General features: G+C 42.4%; 1 protein-coding gene across 3 annotated transcripts in view; it reads right to left on the reverse strand.

The window, feature by feature from the left end:
- Positions 1–23,260, reverse strand: part of tmem115 (transmembrane protein 115) — a 32,933-nt gene that overhangs the window by 3,343 nt on the left and 6,330 nt on the right. For all 3 annotated transcript variants that reach the window (XM_057829572.1, XM_057829573.1, XM_057829571.1), the window contains one exon: positions 15,167–15,531. In XM_057829572.1, the coding sequence (XP_057685555.1) occupies positions 15,167–15,531 (365 nt within the window). The remainder of the gene's footprint in view (positions 1–15,166; positions 15,532–23,260) is intronic.

Genomic DNA, 23,260 nt, shown 5'->3' on the forward strand with positions numbered 1-23,260 from the left:
TCTTGGCAGGAGCATATCGATAACCTTTTGGGATACAAAGTATCACGATATATCACCATTTCGATATTTTGTCACACCCCTAGTTAAAATAATTAGATATTGAACCCCCTCTTGATTTTTTCATTTTTATACAATTTGTAAAATTATTTTAACTAGTAGGTCACCATTGTTGTTGACGTCACATGGTTATGCTGCCGGCCTTCCAGAGTAAGACTTTCGCGACATAAACGTGTCATCTGTTCAACTCTTTCAATTTGAACCCGAGAGGAACATTAATGAGCATGACAGCACTGTCGATATTTCACAAAACGAGCAGCAAAAGCAAAATGAACAGGAAGGACGGGATGAGACGTGACGACAGTCGGGGGAAAAACACGTGGGAAAAAAAACGGTGTTCTGCCAAAATGTGCCACACTGGCAAAACGTGCTACAAGAGGCTAATTTGACACCCAAAGTGCAACCCAACCAGAGCGCTTGTAACTTGTTTTCTTTAGATGCATACAGACAGAACATACTAAAGGTGCCTAAAGAAAATACTTAACTGTAGTAACACAAAATAAGGGTGTGTTACGGATGGGGAGTAATTTTTCCTTTTTTTCAGGTATGTATGGTTTTCCTTTCACTTTATACTGGTTATGTTGGTTTTCACCTGTATTTTTCATTTGCTGTAGTTTCCACCTGTGTGATCTCAGAAGGCCTCCACAGCTGGAACCACTTCCTCATTAGTCAATCATCTGTTCGTCCTGCCACTATATAAGTTGAATTGTTTGCTCTGTTCAGGAGAGGCGGTGGCAGCTCTCAATTTGGTTGTATTGGTTTGTTGAAGCCTGTTATGTTTTGACTTTGATTCTGTTTGTGAAGTTTGCTTTCTGCCACTTGTTTATTAATGATCTCTTTTTTTCTTTTTTCTTTAGGTTGGCGCAGAGCACTAGTGACGGGATCTGTCGTTCACTTGAGTAAACGAATCCATTCCGGTTCGTTCAGTAAAACGATTCGTTCAAACGAATCGTTCAACGAATCGTTCGCCCCCCTCATCTCCCTCCCCACCCAAATGAATCGTTCGGTTAGTGAACGGGAAGTGACGTTGCCGAACGAATCACCAAAGACCGCTTCGCAGTATAACTGAACGGGAAGTGACATTGCTTGGTCCCTCCCTCTCTTGCACATTGACCACTCGTCGTAGTTTCAGAAATGAGTGACAGGCGATATCATTCTGCTCTCAGAGACAGCCTCGTCTCCCTCCCGCTGCTGCAAAAGCGAGGGAGAACTTCCGCGTCGTCTGTCCTAGTTCTATGGGCTCAAAGTCATGGCTCGTGCTTGCATTTCGAATTAGGACACGGTTAAACATTTTCCTTTTGAGGGGGAAGTCGGGGTTTGGGGTCGGGGGCGCACGGACTTTCTTTAGCATGATCTTGCTCACATATACAATGCTGCTGCTAACAGCCAACGCGGCATGCCTGCTGTCACGAAAATAAAAATAAATCGAAAGTTTAATTTCTAATTATGGAACGACCAACACATCATATTAACCTCTCGCTCTGTTGTATTTTTGTTTTTTATGATTAAGATGATCGTTTTGAATTTTTGCACTGGTATTAATAAATAAAATAATCCGGTCAGCTCCCCTGTCGTCCCCGCATCTCAGATCGTCAAATGCTGACGAGAAATAATTGTTTGCTTTATGATTTCGCCTTTCTACTCTCATTAGTCTGTTAAGAAAAATGTAGACATATTGCGACATCTCCCGTGTCCGCGCGCTTTGTTTTTGGGGCGCTTGAGTAGCACATGATGGACGGATTGACATAATTTGTCAAACCAACCGACACCCTCTGACACGAAAAAAAAAAAAAAAAAAAAAAAACACTCGGAAAAAATTGACATGTATATACAGTTTCATTGCAAATCAGTATTATGGTGATCATACTAAATATTATTTTTTTTTCTGTGCACATATGAGGTACATATCGCTGCCATGAAGCCTCCATATAGTGACAGTTCTCTGCCCGCTTCACTGCCGTCACGCGACCGCAGCTCAGGTTTTGCTTGCCTCGTAGCTACGCGTGTTTCAAATTACTGTAAATTTGATAGTATATCGTCATAGGCACAGTCCCGAGTCTGTTGAGAAAAGTAGAACACTAAACCATGCTCGCTAGATTTGTGTGGTGTTTTTGTCTTTTTGAGCAGCATTTGATAGGCTCCACGTTAACAAATATGTGACAAAGTCGTTTCCTTTCATTTTATGACTCGTTCACCGCATAGTCATTACTGGAAAGTCAAGTTAGCAGCAAGCTAGGTCAGGAACCGGAGGACCGAATCACTGAACGGGAAGTGACAAAACTCAGTCTTTCCCCCCTGCCTGCACGCTGGCTACTTATTGGCCACACGTGGAAATGAGTGACATACGCCATGATTCTGTTTCCGCTCCCTCCCCTGCCCGCGATGAGGCTGGCGTCTGATTGGTCGTGTGCGATGTCAGAAGACGCTGCCGCTTGCTCAACGCCCTCCCACGCAGCGAACAAGCGCCACCAACTTCATAGAACGAATCAGTGCAGAAGGTGATTAGTTCGGTCTCGTTCACCCAAACAATTCGTTCAAAAAGAACGAATCGTTCGCGACCGATACAACACTACAGAGCACAGAGGTAGGGACTTTAGCTATACACCTGCAGGTATACATTGTGTCTCCCACCTCACGTAGGTAACCCTCTGTATTAGTTCATTAGATAGAGCGGCAACACCACCCATGCATTTTGGGGTACACTAGGTGCCTGTCACGGTAGTGTTTTAGTTTGGGGATTGTTTTGGGCTCTAGTTTTAGTTGGGGTTTTTGAACTATTTGGTGTTTGCTGCATAGTGCAGGGGGTTGGGTAAATGTTTGTGTGCTCTGTGTCCATTGTTTCTTTTCTGTTAAATAAACTTTTTATTTGCAATTTTGACTTGACACTGCCTCCTCCTTGCTCACCTGCCGTCTTATGTTACGCTCGCGGCCCCTGACCACCAGGGGTACTCGTAACAGGGTAGAGCTGGGCGGTAAACCGAAAATTTACCGTCACCGAAATTCTTCACGATGACCGACGTAATTTTGACCATGTCGGTAAATTCGGTAAATTAATAAAACAAGAAAATAGTCTTTTCATCCCGCTTTGACTCTGTGTTATTCGTCTATGCTCATTCCCCTTTAAGAAAGCAGTGAATGTACTTACGTAGGGAGTCACGTGATCATCAGGAAGCCAATCAAACAGAAGCCCGGTAAGCTAACGCTAGCAGCTAATGCTACAAGCAAAACGTGATGGAGTGTGGCTTAAGGGAGGTTCGCCAAACTTTCACCCGACATTTAATAGACTCTTGGTGGCATCCAGACGGGCTTTCACCAGCTGTCCTCCCTTGTTCTCACAATTTCCGGAGATGGTGTGTTCAGTGCTTTCTACCGGTAGCCAGGCCACAGGCTAACGCTAGCCGCTAGCGCTAGCGGCCGCTAGCGGCTAACGCTACAAATGAACGTGATGGAGTCGGATAGCGGCTCTAACCTTGTCGAAACGGCTGAATTTAATGAGTGGATTGGGCATGGACTGCATCTAGCAATTACTATGTCGCGTTATTTTGTATCTGACTGTGTGTGATTTCTCTGATAGCTTTTGTGATGGTAAAGCATTCAGCATAGCACAAATGGCCCCAGCTATTTTTCTGTATGTGTTTAATTCTGTGTCATTATTGCTATCATAAAATCTTAAGTGTTTCATTTGCAGAAGATCAATATAGCTTTAATGTGTGTCTGTCTGTCTGTCTGTTTGGGGGTTCATGTATGTGTGCATTTATTAAAAAATGCACTGGGGGGGGGGGGGGAGACCCTGAAACCATAAAGTAAACACTTGTATTGAATAATTATGTCACAGCAGCCATTAACAATAAATTGTCTTTTTGAAGTGTACTGTTCGAGCTGCAAATCATTTGTGTTACAATGACATGTTTGCACAGGCATATCGATTTTGACAATGTACATTGTTTAAGCCATACACTCTGTTAAAAATGCTCATACTTGAATTCTTATTGTTTACAATTCATTTGTATAAACCTAATGTCTAGACTGCATGTACATTTGTTAAATATATCAAATTGAATGCTGGTAACTAAATCAACAAGAAACTGTTAATCTGTATTTCATGCATTGATTCAGATTTTCAAATTATATAACAGTCCGCTTGGACGACTTTATCGTCATTTATCGTTATCGAGATAAATCTGCTCCATTTATCGTGATACATGTTTAAGGCCATATCGCCCACCCCTATAACAGGGTGGTTTAAATATGCTATGTTACTAATCTGGTCAACAGATCAACAATCTGCTTTAAAGCTACCACAAGAAAACACGTGACGTTCATTTATTTTGAAATGTTCACCGGAAGTACGTTCACTAAACCGCTACCCGTACGTATGCTTTACACTCCGCAAAAAAGCTCTTTTTGTCATTGCACGTGGTGTCATTTATCAAATTTTTTTTATTTCCAAATGCTGTTAAGCAGCAATTTTTCATGTTTGAAGTGTCACCTTTCAACCGCAAGTTTGCGTTTTGAAGACTGCCAATGTTTTATAGCAGGCTAAAGTAGGTTGTCTTTTCCCCCCATTAGCCTCAATGTAGCAATGCTAACGTTTACAGCGTTTAATATAGATGTGTTTCCAAGTCTTGTATGTCGGAACTTTAATTCTACAGCGTGTTGATGACCAATAAACGTCTGTGAAAGGAACTGGAGTCTCATATCCCAACTACACACACGCACAAATGCATGCACACTAGGGCTGCAGCTATCGAATATTTGAGTAATCGAGTAATCGACTGAAAATTCTATCGATTAATCGAGTAATCGTATAAAACAAATATATTTTTAGGTTAAGAGCAATTATAAATATACATGAGAAAACAAGACATTTCATCTAATTTTGAACCACTTTCAGTCAATCAATGTCTTTATTTTCGATGTAGATTGTTGAAAACAGCCAACAATTGCATCTCAGATGTAACTAGAATAAAAAAAAAAAAAAAGACATTCACTGCTTTCACTCAAAAAACTTTTAGATCTTATTAAAAAAAATGTATATATATGTATATATATTAGGGCTGTCAAAATTATCGCGTTAACGGGCGTTAATTTTTAAAATTAATCCCGTTAAAATATTTGACGCAATTAACGCACTATGCCCGCTCAGACAGATTTAAATGTCAGTACAGTGAAAGGCCAACTTGTTAATTGTGTTTTATGGAGTTTTTCCGCCCTCTGCTGGCGCTTGGGTGTGACTTGCATATGTTATGTGGCGTAATGTCGCCCTCTGCTGGCGATTCAGTGCAGCGGATTATTTGGGTTTCGGCGCGCTTTTCTGATGTGATTATATGTGGACGCGAACTCACACTAATAGACAGTGCTATTCAGACCAGCTAACGTCCGCATCCAGTATTCAGTGGCAGTTCTCATAGCCCCATCACACTGTTTGTGTCTAATACATGCATCGCTTGTGAGTTATATTCCTCCTTTGTTTATATTCATGAGCATTAGATAGTTATTCTCCTCCTTGAGCCATCACCTTATCGTGGTGGAGGGGTTTGCGTGTCCCAATGATCCTAGGAGCTATGTTGTCTGGGGGCTTTAAGCCCCTGGCAGGGTCACCCATGGCAAACAGGTCCTAGGTGAGGGGCCAGACAAAGAATGGCTCACAAGACCCCTTATGATGGAGAAAATTACAGGATCCAAGTTTCCCTTGCTCGGACGCGGGTTACCGGGGCCCCCCCCTGGAGCCAGGCCTGGGGGTGGGGCTCGAAGGCGAGCGTCTGGTGGCCGGGCCTTTTCCCATGGGGTCCGGCCGGGCACAGCCCGAAAAGGCAACGTAGGTCCGCCTTCCCATGGCCTCACCACCTGTGGGAAGGGCCAAAGGAGTCGGGTGCGTAGCAATTTGGGCGGCAGCCAAAGGCGGGGGCCTTGGCGGTCCGACCCCCGGCTACAGAAGCTAACTCTTGGGACATGGACCGTCACCTCTCTGGCGGGGAAGGAGCCCGAGCTGGTGTGTGAGGCAGAGAACTTCCAACTAGATATAGTTGGACTCTCCTCCACACACAGTTTGGGCTCTGATACCAGTCCTCTCGAGAGGGGTTGGACCATCTTCCACTCTGGAGTTGCCCACGGTGAGAGGCGCCGAGCTGGTGTGGGCATACTTATTGCCCCCAGGCTTGGTGCCTGTACGCTGGGGTTTACCCCAGTAGACGAGAGGGTAGCCTCCCTCCGCCTTCGGGTGGGGGGACGGGTCCTGACTGTTGTTTGTGCTTATGCACCAAACAGCAGTTCAGAGTACCCACCCTTTTTGGAGTCCTTGGAGGGTGTGCTGGAGAGTGCCCCCTCTGGGGACTCCCTCGTTCTGCTGGGGGACTTCAACGCTCATGTGGGCAATGACAGTGAGACCTGGAGGGGCGTGATTGGGAGGAACGGCCCCCCTGATCAGAACCCGAGCGGTGTTCTGTTATTGGACTTCTGTGCTCGTCACGGATTGTCCATAACAAACACCATGTTCAAACATAAGGGTGTCCATATGTGCACTTGGCACCAGGACACCCTAGGCCGCAGTTCGATGATCGACTTTGTGATCGTGTCATCGGACTTGCGGCCGCATGTTTTGGACACTCGGGTGAAGAGAGGGGTGGAGCTGTCAACTGATCACAACCTGGTGGTGTGTTGGCTCCGATGGTGGGGGAAGATGCTGGTCAGACCTGGCAGGCCCAAACGTATTGTGAGGGTCTGCTGGGAACGTCTGGCAGAATCCCCTGTCAGAAAGGGCTTCAACACCCACCTCCGGCAGAACTTCTCCCTTGTCCCGGGGGAGGTGGGGGACATTGAGTCCGAGTGGGCCATGTTCCGCACCTCCATTGTTGAGGCGGCCGATCGGAGCTGTGGCCGTAAGGTGGTTGGTGCCTGTCGTGGCAGCAATCCCCGAACCCGCTGGTGGACACCAGCGGTAAGGGATGCCGTCAAGCTGAAGAAGGAGGCCTATCGGGCCTTTTTGGCCTGTGGGACTCCGGAGGCAGCTGACAGGTACCGGTTGGCCAAGCGGACTGCGGCTTTGGCAGTCGCCGAGGCAAAAACTCGGACATGGGAGGAGTTCGGTGAGGCCATGGAAAACGACTTCCGGACGACTTCGAGGAAATTCTGGTCCACCATCCGGCGTCTGAGGAGAGGAAAGCAGTGCACTATTAACACTGTGTATAGTGAAGATGGTGTACTGCTGACCTCGACTCGAGACGTCGTGAGTCGGTGGAGAGAATACTTTGAAGCCCTCCTCAATTCCACCGACACGCCTTCCTTTGAGGAAGCAGAGTCTGGGGACTCCGAGGTGGGCTCTTCGATCTCTGGGGTTGAAGTCACTGAGGCGGTTGGTAAGCTCCTCGGTGGCAAGGCCCCAGGGGTAGATGAGATCCGCCCGGAGTTCCTAAAGGCTCTGGATGTTGTAGGGCTGTCATGGCTGACACGCCTCTACAACATCGCGTGGACATCGGGGACAGTGCCTCTGGATTGGCAGACCGGGGTGGTGGTCCCCCTTTTTAAAAAGGGGGACCGGAGGGTGTGTTCCAATTATAGAGGGATCACACTCCTCAGCCTCCCCGGTAAAGTCTATTCAGGGGTGCTGGAGAGGAGGGTCCGTCGGGAAGTCGAATCTCGGATTCAGGAGGAGCAGTGTGGTTTTCGTCCCGGCCGTGGACCAGCTCTACACCCTCGGCAGGGTCCTCGAGGGTGCATGTGAGTTCGCCCAACCAGTCTACATGTGTTTTGTGGATTTGGAGAAGGCGTTCGACCGTGTGCCTAGGGGAGTCCTGTGGAGGGTGCTCCGGGAGTACGGGGTACCGAGCCCCTTGGTAAGGGCTGTTCGGTCCCTGTACGACCGGTGTCAGAGTCTGGTCCGCATTGCCGGCAGTAAGTCGAATTCGTTCCCAGTGAGGATTGGACTCCGCCAAGGCTGCCCTTTGTCACCGATTCTGTTCATAATTTTTATGGACAGAATTTCTAGGCGCAGCCGAAGCGTTGAGGGTGTCCGGTTTGGTGGCCTCAGCATTGCATCGCTGCTTTTTGCAGACGATGTGGTGCTGTTGGCTTCATCAAGCCGTGACCTCCAACTCTCACTGGGGCGGTTTGCAGCTGAGTGTGAAGCGGTTGGGATGAAGATCAGCACCTCCAAGTCCAAGACCATGGTCCTCAGCCGGAAAAGGGTGGCATGCCCTCTCCGGGTCGGGGATGAGATCCTGCCCCAAGTGGAGGAGTTCAAGTATCTTGGGGTCTTGTTCACGAGTGAGGGTAGGAGGGAGCGGGAGATTGATAGGCGGATCGGTGCAGCGTCCGCAGTGATGCGGACTCTGCACCGGTCCGTTGTGGTGAAGAAGGAGCTGAGCCAAAAGGCGAAGCTCTCGATTTACCGGTCGATCTACGTTCCTACCCTCACCTATGGTCACGAGCTGTGGGTCGTGACCGAAAGAACAAGATCACGGATACAAGCGGCCGAAATGAGTTTCCTCTGCAGGGTGTCCGGGCTCTCCCTTACAGATCGGGTGAGAAGCTCGGTCATCCGGGAGGGGCTTGGTGTCGAGCCGCTACTCCTCCGCGTTGAGAGGAGCCAGTTGAGGTGGCTCGGGCATCTGGTTCGGATGCCTCCTGGACGCCTCCCTGGAGAGGTGTTCCGGGCATGTCCCACCGGCGGGAGGCCCCGAGGTCGACCCAGGACACGCTGGAGAGACTATGTCACTCGGCTGGCCTGGGAACGCCTTGGAATCCCGCCGGAGGAGCTGGCTGAAGTGGCTGGGGGGAGGGAAGTCTGGGCTTCCCTGCTGAAGCTGCTGCCCCCGCAACCCGATCCCGGAATAAGCGGAAGATAATGGATGGATGGATGGATGGATGGATGGATGGATAGATAGTTATTGATGATGTGTATTTAAATTTGTTGACATATATGGTGAAATGCAGTTACATTGTTAGATGCTTGTGAGCTAATTGGCTAGTGCTACTGCTCAAATGGACACGTGTGTGTACATTTTATGTTATTTTGTGATTTATGCAAGTTATTGACACATTGCCCTGTTATTTTCAGTTTTACAAAAATACAAGAAACGTGCTCCTGTCAAAAAGAGATGACTTCAGTAAAGCCCATGCAACTTTGCCACACCGTCTGATTTCTTTTTGGAACTTATGTTCGCTATCTGTCAATTTGTGTACTCACACACATTGAGGACAGAATAGGGCTACTAGTTTATTTTTTGATTGAAAATTGTACAAATTTTATTAAAACGAAAACATTAACTCATTTGCTCCCGGAACCGTATAAATACGTTCTATTTCCAAATGCTTCAGTGTCCCGATTACGTATTTATACGTCTTTTGCGTTTTTTTGTACAAGAAGCATCTAGAGCAGGGGTCCCCAAACTACGGCCCGCGGGCCGGATACGGCCCGCAGCCACATTTGGTCCGGCCCCCTGAACAAAACAAAACAAAAAATTGTTTAAAAAAAAAAAAAAAAAAAAAAAAAAAAAAAAATTTTTTTTTTTTTTTTTTCAATAGAGTTATTTATGTCCTGGCTTTTTTCTGTGAAGAACTGAGCAATGGTTATTTGGTTATTATCTATTTAATTAATACAGTATTATTATATTATATTATATTACATGATATTATATTATATTATATTATATTCAGGGGTGCACATAAGTGGTCCGCACATGCGTACTGGACGTAGACAAACGCGCTGGCTCTCAACGGCTTCCATACGCTTTTGCGTACCGATGGCTGACCGCTCTATTTGCGGCGGACACGAGAAAATAACTTCTCAAAATGTCGATGAGGCAGGCCACACTGAGTAATTACTTCCGTGTTCCCCCACCCCCGTCAAAAGACAGACAGACGACAGAGACGTCACCGGAGCTACCGAAAAAAAGGACTTTTGCTGAAAAGTGGCTACAGGAGGTACCATGCCTAGAAGCGAATGATGCTCGCACGGAAATGCGGTACAAAATGTGCCGTGAGAATCCCAATGTCGCCGATTAGAGCAACGCATTTTATGTAGGGTCAAAGAATTTCAGCCATCCAAACTTTGAAAAGCACGAAAAAAAGAGAGCATGTGGCAATTAAGCAAACTATCGATGTCAAACAGGACCCCACTCGCCCTATGGACATGTGGCGGAATAGGGCGGAATAAAGGTAATGAACAGCGACATGCACTGACAAACGTGTTTTTGCTCGCATTTTACAAAGCTAAACATGCACGTTCAATGAGGTCTTATGAGGAGGACATCCCACTTTTAAAAAGGCTTGGAGTTAATGTGGGAGCCGCATAATGCCCTTTATTTTGAATTGGTGCTTTTATGTTTATTTCTTTACATTTCACTTCAAAGTAATGGCAATTTTGTTGTGCCAGTTGATGTTAATCAAGCATTAACTGTTAATATAATTAATCAAAGTTAATTGGCTCTAAGTAAAGCTTGTCATAAATTTATCGCATCAGGTGGGTCGGCTCTCAAGCTCAATGAGGACCAAGTCACATCTCCAGGTCCTCCTCTGAGAACCTGGGCAAAAAAATTATGTGCACCCCTGATTATATTATATTATATTATATGATATTATATGATATTATATGATATTATATGACATTATATTACATTATATTATATTAAGGGCTGTCAAAGTTATCGCGTTAACGGGCGGTAATTAATTTTTTTCATTAATCACGTTAAAATATTTGACGCAATTAACGCATATGCCCCGCTCAAACAGATGAAAATGACAGCAGTGTCATGTCCACTTGTTACTTGTGTTTTTTGTCTCCCTCTGCTGGCGCTTGGGTGCGACTGATTTTATGCACCATGAGCATTGTGTAATTCTTGACATCAACAATGGTGAGCTACTAGTTAATTTTTTTGATTGAAAATTTTACCAATTTTATTAAAACGAAAACATTAAGAGGGGTTTTAACATAAAATTTCTATAATTTGTACTAAAATCTATCTTTTAAGAACTACAAGTCTTTCTATCCAGGGATTGCTTTGACAGAATATTAATGTTAATGCCATCTTGTTGATTTATTGTTATAATAAACAAATACAGTACTTATGTACAGTATGTTGAATGAATATATCCGTCTTGTGTCTTATCTTTCCATTCCAACAATAATTTACAGAAAAATAAGGCATATTTTAGAGATGTTTGAATTGCGATTAATTACAATTTTTAAGCTGTGATTAACTCGCTTAAAAATTTTAATCGTTTGACAGCCCTAATTATATTATATTATATTATACTATATTATATTATATCATTTTTATTTTATTTACTTTGGTTCCGTGAAGAATCCAGAAAGGGTTATTTGATTATGGCTTTCTGAAAAACAATACATTTTTACATTTAGGCACTCCTGCAATCGTCACACTTTTTCTGTTACAAACTGACCCCGGCCCCTCATCAGAGAAGAGAAGGGTTATGTGGCCCTCACAGGAAAAAGTTTGGGGACCCCTGATCTAGAGCTTTCGATCTATCGCCAAAACAAAAAACAAGCCTCAAAACACATTTTAAAGCAATAAAACTGGCCACTGGAGGGCAGTAGCGCATTTGTTAAGAGCCCACAACTCAATTCAAACAGTACAACTTTATTAGGGAAGCTAGCAGAGCCCCTCCGCAGCTTGCTGGTCATGTCCCACGCACGCTCGAGGGTCCTGCACGGAAACGCGCACGGCCAAACCAGTTCCCCCCCAGGAACATAAGTTCCCCTGGTGAACGAGACAGTGGTCACCACAAAAAAAGACTTTAAAAAAAATCCATCTTTACGAGACAGTCGGCAATGAGGGAAAAGTTTAACCGCTGTCGCAGCCACCAAACGTCATCTCTCAGTTAGGTAAGTGTGAATAAATTGTTACTTTGCTATGAAAAGCTCTATTTGGCTGGTTGTTCATGTTATTTTGTAAAAGGAAAACATTATTCAGATGTTTGGGATGTCACTGAAGCAAAAAATAGCCGTGTTAAAGTCAAAATTATGTTTGAAATTTTTGCGTTTACAAAAAGCTCATTTTCTCCGTTTTTTCATCAGAAATTGGAAAAATGCTCAAACTAAGCTATTTTCTAATGCTGATTTCTAAAGAATGAAATAACGTATGAACTTACTTTTTTTTCTGCTGAAAGAAGAGAGTCTAATCTTTCTTTTGGTGGGTTCCATGTTTATATAGCAATAGAACAGAATTTTTTGAGGGCTGTGCAAAATCAGTCAAAATCCAGTAAAATGGCCGGGAGCGAAGGGCCTTGCTCCGGTGAAAATGGCTGGGAGTGAATGAGTTAAGAGGCGTTTTAATATAACATTTTATCCATGGATCACTTTAACAGAATGTTAATAATGTTAATGCCATCTTGTTGATTTATTGTTATAATAAACAAATACAGTCCTTATGTACCGTATGTTGAATGTATATATCCATCTTGTCTTATCTTTCCATTCCAACAATAATTTACAGAAAAATATGGCATATTTTATAGATGGTTTGATTTGCGATTAATTGCTATTAATTACGATTAATTAATTTTTAAGCTGTAATTAACTCGATTAAAAATTTTAATCGTTTGACAGCCCTAATATATATATATATATATATATATATATATATATATATATATATATATATATATATATAAAAATGCCGTTACGCTTGATAACACACATCACTTAAAAGTTAGGATTTTTTCCCACGTGTTTCAATTGAATTTCTCTTTGTGTCAAGCCATTTTAAAGTTCTAGTTAAGTTTTAAGTTAGTCTAAACTGAAAGTTCTGAAAGGATTTTGAGTTTTTGCAGTGTTCAAAATAAATGTATGATACAGGCTGTATTGGAACACATTAGGGACCTGTGCTATTTGGTGTTTTATCCAGCAATGACTACTGAGCTAAAATTGATAGTTAGCATGATTAAGTTTTTATTTTACACCCTCATCACTCCACAATGCTATGTTATGTTAAAGCCTGTATGTAAGACACGTTAGCCACGCATCGACAGTGGTCATAATTAATTGAAACCTAGCCCTCCGCAGGGCTAACGTTACGTGAGCTAGTAGTGACAGTGACGTTAATCTTACTTATTAGCGCTTAGCGCTCTTTATCAGCGCTTAGTGCTCTACTGCTTTAAGATGGCGGCTGTTTACTAACGCTGCCCAGACGCGGCCGAGTCTGTCATTTCAAATCTAGTTCAACATACATGTGATCTCTATGAGACGCACCAGACGCTACCTGTACCAACGTAGCATCGTGCGGGCTAGTATTTAGCAACGTCGGCATCGTTTGTGGCGGCTGTCGGCTGCAGTAAGTTTTTTTTCCTTTCCTTCTTCCTCTCCGCACGTGACAGCGCGTTGTCCCGCATTAAAAGTAGTCCGAGCAAAACGTGATGCTTAGAGCTGTCAAAATAAACGATTACTCGAGCTGAATAAAATTACTCGGATCAGTTTTTAAACTCGAGTTACTCGAGTTGCTCGAGTACTCGTTTCAGCTCTAATGCACACGTACGTGATGATAAAACGCAGCTGTGAAAATTACTGCCCTCATTTTTATTTACCGTGAGATAAATTGACTCATTGCATATTGCGACAGGCTTAGCAACTTCAATAAAACACATTTGTTAGTTAGTTAGTTAAATGGACTCACGATCTGCTAGCTTGTAATTCTCTCCTGTAGTCTTCCAAAATTACAACTGGGTGACAGCGCTTTAGGTGTTCATTCAGGGCTGACGTGCAGCCAACCTTAGCATTGAAGAGACAGCACACAACAGCGTACCCTCCTTTGTTTCATCAAAATAGTGCTTGTTTTGGCTACTCTGGTGCGCTTTGTCCGACATTAAAAAAAAAAATCTCCCGATAACCCCCGCCCCCCTAAATATTTTCTCCTCAGATCTACACAATTCACGTAGGTCACCCTTTTTGACTTCAAAATGGCGAACTTCGCGGAAGGGTGAGAGATTTTCCAGTTTTCCGTGGTGTATTGGTGCCAAATAAAAACTGACAGAGGTTCAAATCTGCGCTTTCGAGTTATGTTGATAGGAGGAGTGGGAACCTCTGGGTAAATCACGATACAAGGCTCATGATACGGCAAAACAAATATTCGATACATGGGTCAGAAAATCTTCCAACCGACTACTAGAGGTGGGAATCTTTGGGCACCTAACAATTCGATTACGATTCAGAGGCTACGATTCTATTATAAATCGATTATTGATGACACCCCCCCCCCCCCCCCCCCCCGCTATTAGCTGCTTTTAAGGTTTTGTACATTAGTTACAAAAACTATTTATTAAAAAAATAAATAAAAATAAAATAAAATAAAAAAAAGCTTCGCAGGCTTAAATAAACGACTATTTCAGTATCAAGTTAACAGTTAAAAATAAATATACTCAAATCCCCATTCTGTATCAGCAGCTTTAAACTACATTCAATTAATGTTGTGAATCAACCGTTAAAATTGTTAAAATTGCCCACGTTATTCCATAATTTCTCTTTTGTCTACTTTCGATATGTGAAAGTTTTAAAACTATTTTAAAGATGGATTCAAGTCAATATTTTACCGATTTAGGAGTATTTTAGATAAAAAGTTAATTAGGTTTGCTTGGAAGGTTCGCTACAACAGCCTTGCAGGGAAGTCTACTGCTTTAAGATGGCGGCCGTTTACTAACGCCCGCTTCTAGCTTTCTGTACATGTGCCGCTAACGCCACCGAGTCCATTTTGCATCTAGTCATATGTAAATATGATATCTACAGTACCATTATGTGGACGTACTTTGTAACAGCTGTCGGCAGCAGTCAGGTATGTTTTTTTTTTTTTTTTTTTTTTTTTTAATCTCGCGGCATGAGTTGAGCATTGGCATTACCCGAGTGGCCATGATGTTTAGCTCCTCTCGCTCCGTTCCTCATTGTGTCCTGAAGACCGCGCGGCGCGCTGAGTGTGTTTTACTTCCGCTTTACTTGACATATTTCAATAATCGGAATTTGGATGTCTGTGAATCATTCTCGAATCTTCCACGGCCGAATCGCGAATAATCTAAGAATCGGAAATTTCGCACACCTCTACCGACTACCCTAAATAATCATTTGTGGCAGCCCTAAAATGACTTCCACCGCCACCTCCCGACTCACCTCCTCCTCTCGGCATCTTGCGGGTCCGTCCCGGGCAGACTGATGGTGATTGCGGAAGGCGCGCCCACGTCGTACCTCTTGACCATCTTCCTGCACACCTTCACTTTGACCAGGGCGGCGTGAACCAACGCCGCCAGCAGAGCCACCGCCGGCTGCACCGCCTCCGGGAAGAAACTGGCAAAAGCAAAGTGGTCGGACATGTCGCCGCGGCCCCGACTGTGTCTCTGGTAGAAGCGCAGGTACACCCAGCCGGACAGGGCTCCGTAGCTGTAGGCAGCTAAGGGGGCGGAGCTCTCCAGCAGACCCGAGAGGCGGAGTAAGGCCAGGAGTAGAAGAATCAGTGCTGGAGCCGCTTTCAGACGGACCTGTTTGATGATGAAGAGTGGCTTTAATTCTTGGGAGGAAAATTTTAGCCTATTAAATTGATTGCTTAATCATCTGGTATGTTAATTATTTAGGTTTTAAGTTAATAGAAAACTGACCTAGAAAAAAGTATGGAATCACCGGTTTTGGACGAGAACTCACTCAAGACATTTTACCATATAGACCCTACTCACCAACGTCACAGAATGACGTGTCGCTGTATCCGGCCACCATATTGTCCGTCATTGTTTATCCGTATTCTCAATGGTTTCAATTTGTCGTGCAATTTATAATGCAATTCATGGAAGCCCCGGTGCTTTCAGACGCTGTAAACTCATTGGATGCGTTGCATAAAAGGCGTTATGTGGAAAAGCTTCAGTCTATCCATTCGCCAGATCCATATTTGATGCCTAAATCGATATTTTTCGACCCGCTGTCTTCGCCCTTTCTGCCTGACATCGGCAACCCTGATATCTACAACTATCTTGTCCACACAAAATCAGCCTATTCTCACGAAAGTTTTAAGAGCAGCACTCTAAGCAACATTACCCCGTGTGACCCTTTACTTCCAATTTTCTAAAATGGCGACAATCAATTAAAAAAAAAAAAGTTGACTGCGATGGCCGACGCTTCAAGGATAGGTGGCTATTGGACCATTTCTTCAATAAAACACGCAACAACTGTGTCTGCCTCATTTGCAAACAGACAGTCGCTGTTTTAAAAGAGTTCGATGTGACGCGATAATGGTATTACCGAACAAGACACGCTGAAATGTACGACAACATTACAGGGAATATACGCAGTGAGAAATTATAGCAACTTGAAGCTAGTTTAATTTCCCAGCAGCAGTATTTCGCAAGAGCCCAAGTGTGAAAAGAGAACGCCACAAAGACGAGATTGTTGAAATTATGAATTAAAAATAATAATAAAGCAAATGTGACACACAGAAGGGCTTGCTAAAATTTGTTTAAATATATTGTTCTATGTAAATCAGCCAAGGTAGCCCCCCGCATTTTTACCACACCAAATCTGGCCCCCTTTGCAAAAGGTTTGGACACACCTGTTTAACCAATGATCCGTAAACGAGGCCAGCTTCTTTCACTTGGTACCAGCTAAATATTATTCAAAATATAATGATGGTGGAAGAAATAAGCATCTTGAATTTGAAACTGTATGTTGTCGGTGATTAGCCTCGCAATTATCTTAATTGTGGTTGTCAGCCCAAAACCCTCTAAATATACAGTGCCTTGCAAAAGTATTCGGCCCCCTTGAACCTTGCAACCTTTCGCCACATTTCAGGCTTCAAACATAAAGATATAAAATTTTAATTTTTTGTCAAGAATCAACAACAAGTGGGACACAATCGTGAAGTGGAACAAAATTTATTGGATAATTTCAACTTTTTTAACAAATAAAAAACTGAAAAGCGGGGCGTGCAATATTATTCGGCCCCCTTGTGTTAATACTTTGTAGCGCCACCTTTTGTTCCAATTACAGCTTCAAGTCGCTTGGGGTATGTTTCTATCAGTTTTGCACATCGAGAGACTGACATTCTTGCCCATTCTTCCTTGCAAAACAGCTCGAGCTCAGTGAGGTTGGATGGAGAGTGTTTGTGAACAGCAGTCTTCAGCTCTTTCCAGATTCTCGATTGGATTCAGGTCTGGACTTTGACTTGGCCATTCTAACACCTGGATACGTTTATTTTTGAACCATTCCATTGTAGATTTGGCTTTATGTTTTGGATCATTGTCCTGTTGGAAGATAAAAAATCTCCGTCCCAGTCTCAGGTCTTTTGCAGATACCAACAGGTTTTCTTCCAGAATGTTCCTGTATTTGGCTGCATCCATCTTCCCGTCAATTTTAACCATCTTCCCTGTCCCTGCTGAAGAAAAGCAGGCCCAAACCATGATGCTGCCACCACCATACTTGACAGTGGGGATGGTGTGTTCAGGGTGATGAGCTGTGTTGCTTTTACGCCAAACATATCGTTTTGCATTGTGGCCAAAAAGTTCAATTTTGGTTTCATCTGACCAGAGCACCTTCTTCCACATGTTTGGTGTGTCTCCCAGGTGGCTTGTGGCAAACTTTAAACGAGACTTTTTATGGATATCTTTGAGAAATGGCTTTCTTCTTGCCACTCTTCCATAAAGGCCAGATTTGTGCAGTGTACGACTGATTGTTGTCCTATGGACAGACTCTCCCACCTCAGCTGTAGATCTCTGCAGTTCATCCAGAGTGATCATGGGCCTCTTGGCTGCATCTCTGATCAGTTTTCTCCCTGTTTGAGAAGAAAGTTTGGAAGGACGGCCGGGTCTTGGTAGAGTTGCAGTGGTCTGATGCTCCTTCCATTTCAATATGATGGCTTGCACAGTGCTCCTTGAGATGTTTAAAGCTTGGGAAATCTTTTTGTATCCAAATCCGGCTTTAAACTTCTCCACAACAGTATCTCGGACTTGCCTGGTGTGTTCCTTGGTTTTCATAATGCTCTCTGCACTTTAAACAGAACCCTGAGACTATCACAGAGCAGGTGCATTTATACGGAGACTTGATTACACACAGGTGGATTCTATTTATCATCATCGGTCATTTGGGACAACATTGGATCATTCAGAGATCCTCACTGAACTTCTGGAGTGAGTTTGCTGCACTGAAAGTAAATGGGCCGAATAATATTGCACGCCCCACTTTTCAGTTTTTTATTTGTTAAAAAAGTTTAAATTATCCAATAAATGTTGTTCCACTTCACGACTGTGTCCCACTTGTTGTCGATTCTTGACAAAAAAATTAAATTTCATATCTTTATGTTTGAAGCCTGAAATGTGGCGAAAGGTTGCAAGATTCAAGGGGGCCGAATACTTTTGCAAGGCACTGTATATTAAATGCATCTTACCAGATATAAAATGACTCTAAATAATCTGTGGTGATCGTTTGGTGCCCAGTTTTCTCGTCGAATTGCAGCAGTCCATCTCGCTCTCCTCTCCGGGTCTCTCGGAATACAGTAGAATTTCAAGTCTCTCCGTCTATCTTCTCTGTTACTGCAACCAACCGCCACACAAGCCTTCACCATTATGATTATTAATGTTAACGAGCAGAAAAACACGCCATAATAGGAGGAATTTACGTAGCGGTAATGAGTAAACACGACGACCTGACGGACAATATGGCACGGAGGCGTGGTTGTGACGTCATGTGAGTAGGGTCTATAGAACAAACTCAGATAAAAAGCTTGAAAAAAATAATGAATTAGTTCAAAAGTGAAACTCTTTAGCATTCAGATACACTCCTTGTCAAGAGTCAAGAATCTGCATTGGATAAAGCGATGATGCTCAAACTTTTGTTTGATTGCACATCCCAATCCGACACCGTGCCAAAAATATTATTAACAGGCCCGATAATATATAATGTTAACGGATTTATTGGGATGACGTCATAATTCCTATTATCGGACCGATACTTATCAGACCGATAATTATAGTGCACCTCTATTTTGGAGTAAAGCTACTCTTACTTGAGTAAAATCTTTGGCTACTCTACCCACTGGTGTGTATATATAATATAAACACCAAGTTGTGATTGATGAAAATCTTGAGAAAACGACAACGAAAGCCTAACATCGTTACTTGAAATGTTACAATCATTGCTCAGTTGTGCATTCACCGAGTGGGAAAACAAACAACTCGAAACATGGATTGTTTGCGTATATTTCCTGGAAGTGGAAACCACAACCAGGTGGACGTGTGCATCACAGCATATCATTTCGACATATGTTTGAAATGTCCAAGATCAATGTGTGAATGCGCCATCAGCTCATCACAGTTCGTTTATATGAAGCAAATTCAAAATTACGGGTTGGCTGAGACCCAGATGCACTCCTCAAAAGAGCCAGATATGGCTCACAAGCCATAGGTTCCTGACCCTTGCTCTAAAAAATAGGCAAAAAAAATATGTGTAAATGTTTTCTGTGAGAGCTTTAAAAAAAAAAAAAAAAACATCTTTGTGAAAGTGCACTCCTGTGGAAAGAAACTTCATCATATTCAAGTTCAAAGACCGATATTTACACAAAATAGTACTGTGAGAAATTCATAAAGTTAATTGAAAGTTCATGTAATTTAGAAAATAATCAAGAAATTAAGAAATTAATATAAACTATGCAAATTTTGTTGACAATGCCTATTAACAGTTTGGAACCGGAATCAAAATGTGGAATCTGAATTGGAGCCGTTGAAATTCAAACGATGCCCAACCCTAATCCCAAAGTAGAGCCAGGCGGTATACTGAAAATTTAACGTTACCGAAATTCTTCACGATGACCGATGTAATTCTGATCATGTCGGTAAATTCGGTAATCTAATAAAACAAGAAAATATAGTCTTTTTATCCCGCTTTGACTCTGTTTTGTTCGGCAATGTTGATTCCCCTTTAAGACAGCAGTCAGTGTGCTTACGTATGAAGTCATATGGTTATCAGGAACTCAAACAGAAGCCCAGTAGGCTAATGCTAGCGGCTAACGCTAGCAGCTATCGCTACAGGCAAACGTGTTAAGTTGGGCTTAAAAGAGCCTTGCCAAACTTTCACCCGACATTAAGTAGTAAAAGTTCTCAAAAAGAAAAGCACTTTAGTCTATAGTAATGAGGCCCTATTCAGACTCACAGTTCAACAACAATGCTAAATAAACTGGCATTCCATATCAATTTAGCTATGCAAAATACACGTTAAACTTTTCACTCTATTTTTATTATTATTTTTATTCTTATTATTATATTAACTCTACTTTTGATTGAAAATTTTACAAACTTTACTAAAACAAAAACATGAAGAGGGGTTTTAATATAAAATTACTATAACTTGTTACTATAACATTTATTGTTTAAGAACTACAAGTCTTTCTATCCATGGATCACTTTAACAGAAAGAATGTTAATGCCATTTGTGGATTTATTGTTAGAATAAACAAATACACTACTGATGTACAGTATGTTGTATGTATACATCCATCATGTGTCTTATCTTTCCATTCCAACAATAATTTACATAAAAATATGGCATATTTTAGAGATGGTTTGAATTGCGATTAATTGCGATTAATTACAATTAATTAATTTTTAAGCTGTAATTAACTCGATTAAAAATTTTAATCGTTTGACAGCCCTAATATATATATATATATATATATATATATATATATATATATATATATATATATATATATATATACCTAAAAATGCCGCTACGCTTGATAACACACATCACTTAAAAGTTAGGATTTTTTCCCCACGTGTTTCCATTGAATTTCCATTTGTGTCAAGCCATTTTTAAGTTCTAGTTAAGTTTTAAATTTGTCTAAATTGTAAGTCCTGATAGGATTTTGAGTTTTTGCAGTGTTCAAAATAAATGTATGATTACAGGCTGTATTGGAGCACATTAGGGACCAGTGCTTCTTGGTGTTTTATCCAGCAATGACTACTGAGCTAAAATTGATAGTTAGCATTATTGCGTTTTTATTTTACACCCTCATCACTCCACATCGCTATGTTATGTTAAAGCCTGTATGTAAGACACGTTAGCCAAGCATCGACAGTGGTCATAATTAATAGAAACCTAGCCCTCCGCAGGGCTAACGTTACGTTAATCTTATTTATTAGCGCTTAGCGCTCTTTATTAGCGCTTAGCGCTCTACTGCTTTAGGATGGCGGCTGTTTACTAATGCTGCCCAGACGCAACCGAGTCTGTCATTTTGCATCTAGTTCAACATACATGTGATCTCTATGAGACTCATCAGACACGACCTGCTACCAACTAGCATCGTGCGGGCTAGTATTTAGCAACGTCGGCGTCGTTTTTAGCGGCTGTCGGCTGCAGTTTTTTTTCTCTTCTTCTTCTTCTTCCTCTACGTACGTGACATCAGCGCGTCCCGCATTAAAAGTAGTTCAAGCAAAACGTGATGCTTAGAGCTGTCAAAATAAACAATTACTCGAGGTGAATAAAACTACTCGGATCAGTTTTTAAACTCGAGTTACTCGAGTTGCTCGAGTATTCGTTTCAGCTCTAGTTTGAAGTCTTTTGTTCAAATTGTCATTTGTGTTACAATGACATGTTTGCACAGTCGTCTTATTGATTTTTATAGTGTTGTACATTGTTCAAGTCGTACAAGCTGTTATAAATGTTCATAATTGAATTATTATGGTGTACAAGACATTTTTATATACTTAATGTTTAGACTGCATGTACAATTGTTTAATTACAGTCCGCTTGGGCGAATTTATCGTCACTTACCGTTATCGAGTAGAGGTGCATGATAATTATCGGTCCGATAATAGGAATTATGACGCCATCCCAATAACTCCAATAACATTATATATTATCGGGCCTATTAATATTTTTGGCGCGGTGTCGGATTGGGATGTGAGCGTTTGTTTCCACTCCTGTTTTACCAGTATGCAAAATTTTGTTAGTGTTCTAGATGCTGTATTTTTCCTTCAATGAGTTATAAACCTTACTATGGCAATTAGCAAATGTTTGCATTTTACAGTGTTATGTTTACAAGTTCTTGAGAGGCCTTTTGGTTATTGATAGGCTTGCTGTTCTATAATAACCAGGTTAAGAAAGTTGTTTCATGGACCAAGACGACAAAAGTCTCCTCTCCTGTGGCACCAAATGTTTTATCTGCTGACAAAGCACAATACATGTTGGGTCTATGTTTGTTTTAGATCACTGCTCATTGCTCAGGGCAACACATCGTCAATGATATTGACTGATTGTGATTGACTCAAATTATATTTATTCGAAAAAAATAATATGGGCACTTTTTCAGTCAAAACTGTTCTGGTTTTTGTTTTGTTCATTATAATAATGTCATCATAAAAATTGTGGTTTGGTCAAAGACTAATCTATGCTGAATCAACCCAGTGTTTCCCACCAATGAACGAGACTGTGGCGGCCCGCCACAGTCTCGTTTGGGCCCGCCACAGTCTCGTTTGCCCCCCGCCCGCCGGGGGGAAAAAAAAAAAAAAAAAAAAAAAAAAAGATAATGATCAGATGCATCAGTCAGCCGATTACACAGCTGTAGCCCACTCCACTCTACTACCCGCGCGAGCGAGAGCGCGCGCGTGCGTGCACACACACAGACACACGCGCCAACAGGTCGCGCTCATAGACGGGACTACTAGCCTGGTACACCAGACTCATAGCTGTGCTATGCAGGCATGAAAATCTCTCACCTTTCGGCGAAATTCGCCGTTTTGAAGTCAAAAAAATTGAATTGCGTAGATCCGAGGAGAAATTCTTTTTGGGGGGGGGGGGGTCGGGAGGTTTTGTTTAATTATTATTATTATCATCATCATGTGATTAACTTAGTACGTAAACTGAGCACTTAAGAACACAGTCAGCAAATCCTTCTAGATGCTTCGCTGACGAGAACCAATCATTGGCCCAAGCTGCGTTCCATTATTCCAAACGCGCGCACTCCTTACTGTACATGGAGTGCTCGGAGAGCCTTTGGTTGCATTGCAAAGCTGCGAAAACAAAAAGCAGGCCTTATCCACACCGGGGCAGACCAGAGCGCAGCATACACACTTGCCTGTATTTGCCAGCAGATTGAATTTGGTGAGTAATGGTTTCAATCGTTTTCACATTTTGCGATATAAAAAGTTACTGCCATTCGTTGCATCTTGCGTTGAACACTGCCAGAGCTAGCCAAATCTCCCATGAAAAAAAATAGCTCCCGTTAAATTG

The sequence above is a fragment of the Corythoichthys intestinalis genome, chromosome 2 (assembly GCF_030265065.1).
Source record: "Corythoichthys intestinalis isolate RoL2023-P3 chromosome 2, ASM3026506v1, whole genome shotgun sequence".
NCBI lineage: Eukaryota > Metazoa > Chordata > Actinopteri > Syngnathiformes > Syngnathidae > Corythoichthys > Corythoichthys intestinalis.